General features: G+C 39.3%; 1 protein-coding gene across 1 annotated transcript; it reads right to left on the reverse strand.

The window, feature by feature from the left end:
• Window positions 1-261: 261 nt before the first annotated feature.
• Window positions 262-1,935, reverse strand: LOC136855205 (uncharacterized). Its single transcript, XM_067132113.1, has 3 exons — window positions 1,722-1,935; window positions 1,199-1,369; window positions 262-863 (listed from the first exon to the last, which is right to left on the reverse strand). The coding sequence occupies exons 1-3, from the start codon at window positions 1,933-1,935 to the stop codon at window positions 262-264; spliced, it is 987 nt and encodes a 328-aa protein (XP_066988214.1).
• Between the last annotated feature and the right edge of the window lie 675 nt (window positions 1,936-2,610).

Below are 2,610 nucleotides of genomic sequence, written 5' to 3' on the forward strand. Positions count from 1 at the left end.
TGTAGATTAAACATACCTGATTAATGGGACACTTGCGCCTGTCTGGATTTGCATATCCTTTCGATGTTAGGAGGGACACTGGACAGGCACACTCTCTTTCCTCTTCAAGACTCAGCAATTTAGACCTCTTCTTAGTTTTGATGTTTGTGAGTGCTGAAAATCCTAGTTCACACAGATAAGAGGTCGAGAACTGCAGCAATATTTTCTGGGCTTTTAGGGCTTTATGAGGGTGTTCCTTTTCAATTCTTATCCACAAGCTTTCTAGTGACATATCCAGTACTCCAGTTTTAGTGTGAGGTCTCCAAAGGATACTGAGATTTGACCAGCTTGTGAGGGATGGTTGAAAGGATTTCTTACCCAATCATACTGATCAGCAGATATATTAGGGAAATATTTTTTAATGTTCCATTCTAGAATTTCAAGGTGTTCCTTGATGAGTGGAATGATGTCTGTGTATTCAGCTTCAGCAGTCTTTTGAAACATATCGGCATTGCCATTACTCACCCTATCTTTCCAAAGCCTTATTTTCTCCAGCAAGCCCTTTATTTTGTCAGATGATGTTAACATATTTTCATTTTTCCCTTGCATACTAGTATTAACCTTGTTTAGATGTTCAAATATTTCCGCCAGGTAGCATAACTTTGCGCTCCAAATTTCATCAGCCAGTAGTTGACAAAATTCAGGTTTTCCCTGAAGAGTCAAGAAAACTATCATTTCCTGTCTCAGTTCGTGTGCTCTCGACAACACTGTCTCTTGATAGCCACCTGACCTCTGCATGGAGAAGGCCTTCGTGGGCAGATCCCATTTCTTCACAGAGAATGGAAAACAGTCTTGTCTGCTTTGGTCTGCTATGAAAACACCATCTGTACAACACTTTCAAGCACAAGCTTTAATTCCTGTCCATGTGTCTTTGCAATAAGATTTTCACGATGTAAGAAACAATGTGTTGTAATCAGGAGTGGGTTTTCCTTCTGCGCTAATGACACGAAACCTTTTACTGATCCCACCATAGATGGACAACCATCTGTGCAAATTCCCACACATAATTTCCACGTCAGTCCCATTTCTTTCAAATATTCTGCTACTGAGGAGAATATGCCCTGTCCTGAAGTTTGCACAAGTTCTTTGCAGCACAAAAATTGTTCAGTTATTTTATTATCAGCAATATATCTGATGAACACTAGTAATTGGGATTTACCTCCAATATCAGTTGACTCGTCTGCTTGCAGAGCATACATTTTATCTTTCATAAGCTCACTGACAGTCTTTTCAATGCCAGACGCCATATCCTTGATTCGTCTACCAATAGTGTCGTCCGAGAGAGGTGTTTTTACTTCTTTTTCAGCCTCATCACCAAACAAAGTTTTCACTACAGCACAAGTTGGCAGAAAATATGGCTCCGCAACTGAATAAGGTTTCATATTATGTTTGCCTGCTCGCCACTCATCTTGCTTCCTGTGTTTTTCTGCTACCTTAACTTTTTTCTCAAACCTACGTCTTTGTTGTTTGTTATCTTTCAAAAGCCTTTTAAAGTAATCCACAGGTTTCTGAGAGAGGTGCTTGTGTTTTGTTGTTAAATGTCTTTTCATTTTCATAGGAGTCATAGATTCATTTGTCAGCACAATGCCACAAACAACGCACTTTGGTCTTGGACCAAACTCGTCATCACAGCAAGTAATCCCAAGTTCTAGATAACTCGTTATACAAGCGAAATGATTTACTTCCGATGTCCTTGCTGTTATGTGTACGTGGTGAGGCCACCCTTGGACCTGAAGGACTGGACAAGATTTCAGCTGTCACTTCACTTTCCCTGCTTGGACCTGCACAAATAATCTCACTTTGAAGCATCACTTCACTTTCCACTATCGGATATGAACAAGAAGGCTGGCTTTCAGTAGTTAATCTTGCTTCACTTCCAGTGTCTTCGACACGCATACCTTGTGAATCATTATCAACTTCCACTCCATTCTGCTGCTGTCAGTGTCGACAAGACGCTTGCGTTTTCTTATGATAAACTTTTCCATGTTTTGCAAAGATCAAACTTATTACCGCCACAGTAATAACATGCACGACGGTCAAATATGCACTGTTACTGGTACCTTCCTCCCACGCAGCGGATCTGAACGCTGGGAGAGAGGGAACGGAGTAGCTATAAAAAAAGCCTGTATAGTACTCATTATTTTGTAAAGGGAATGTGTTCTTCACACACACACACACACAATCATACATACATACATGCACACAGACACACACAGACACACACACACACACACACACACACACACACACACATATATATATATATATATATATATATATATATATATATATATATATATATATATATATATTATACACCTATCCATGAAATTTTCGCGGCGCACTTGGGGGATAGTCGCGGCGCAGAGGGCGCCGCGGCGCACAGGTTGAGAATCACTGGTCAATAACGCAACCTTCTAGACTCAGAGATATTGTTTCTCCATCCGTGCAACATTCGATCTTTCTACAAATCATCACACACACACACACACACACACATGTATATATATATATATATATATATATATATATATATATATATATATATATATATATATATATATATAAATT

This window comes from Macrobrachium rosenbergii, chromosome 31 (assembly GCF_040412425.1).
Source record: "Macrobrachium rosenbergii isolate ZJJX-2024 chromosome 31, ASM4041242v1, whole genome shotgun sequence".
Classification (NCBI taxonomy): domain Eukaryota; kingdom Metazoa; phylum Arthropoda; class Malacostraca; order Decapoda; family Palaemonidae; genus Macrobrachium; species Macrobrachium rosenbergii.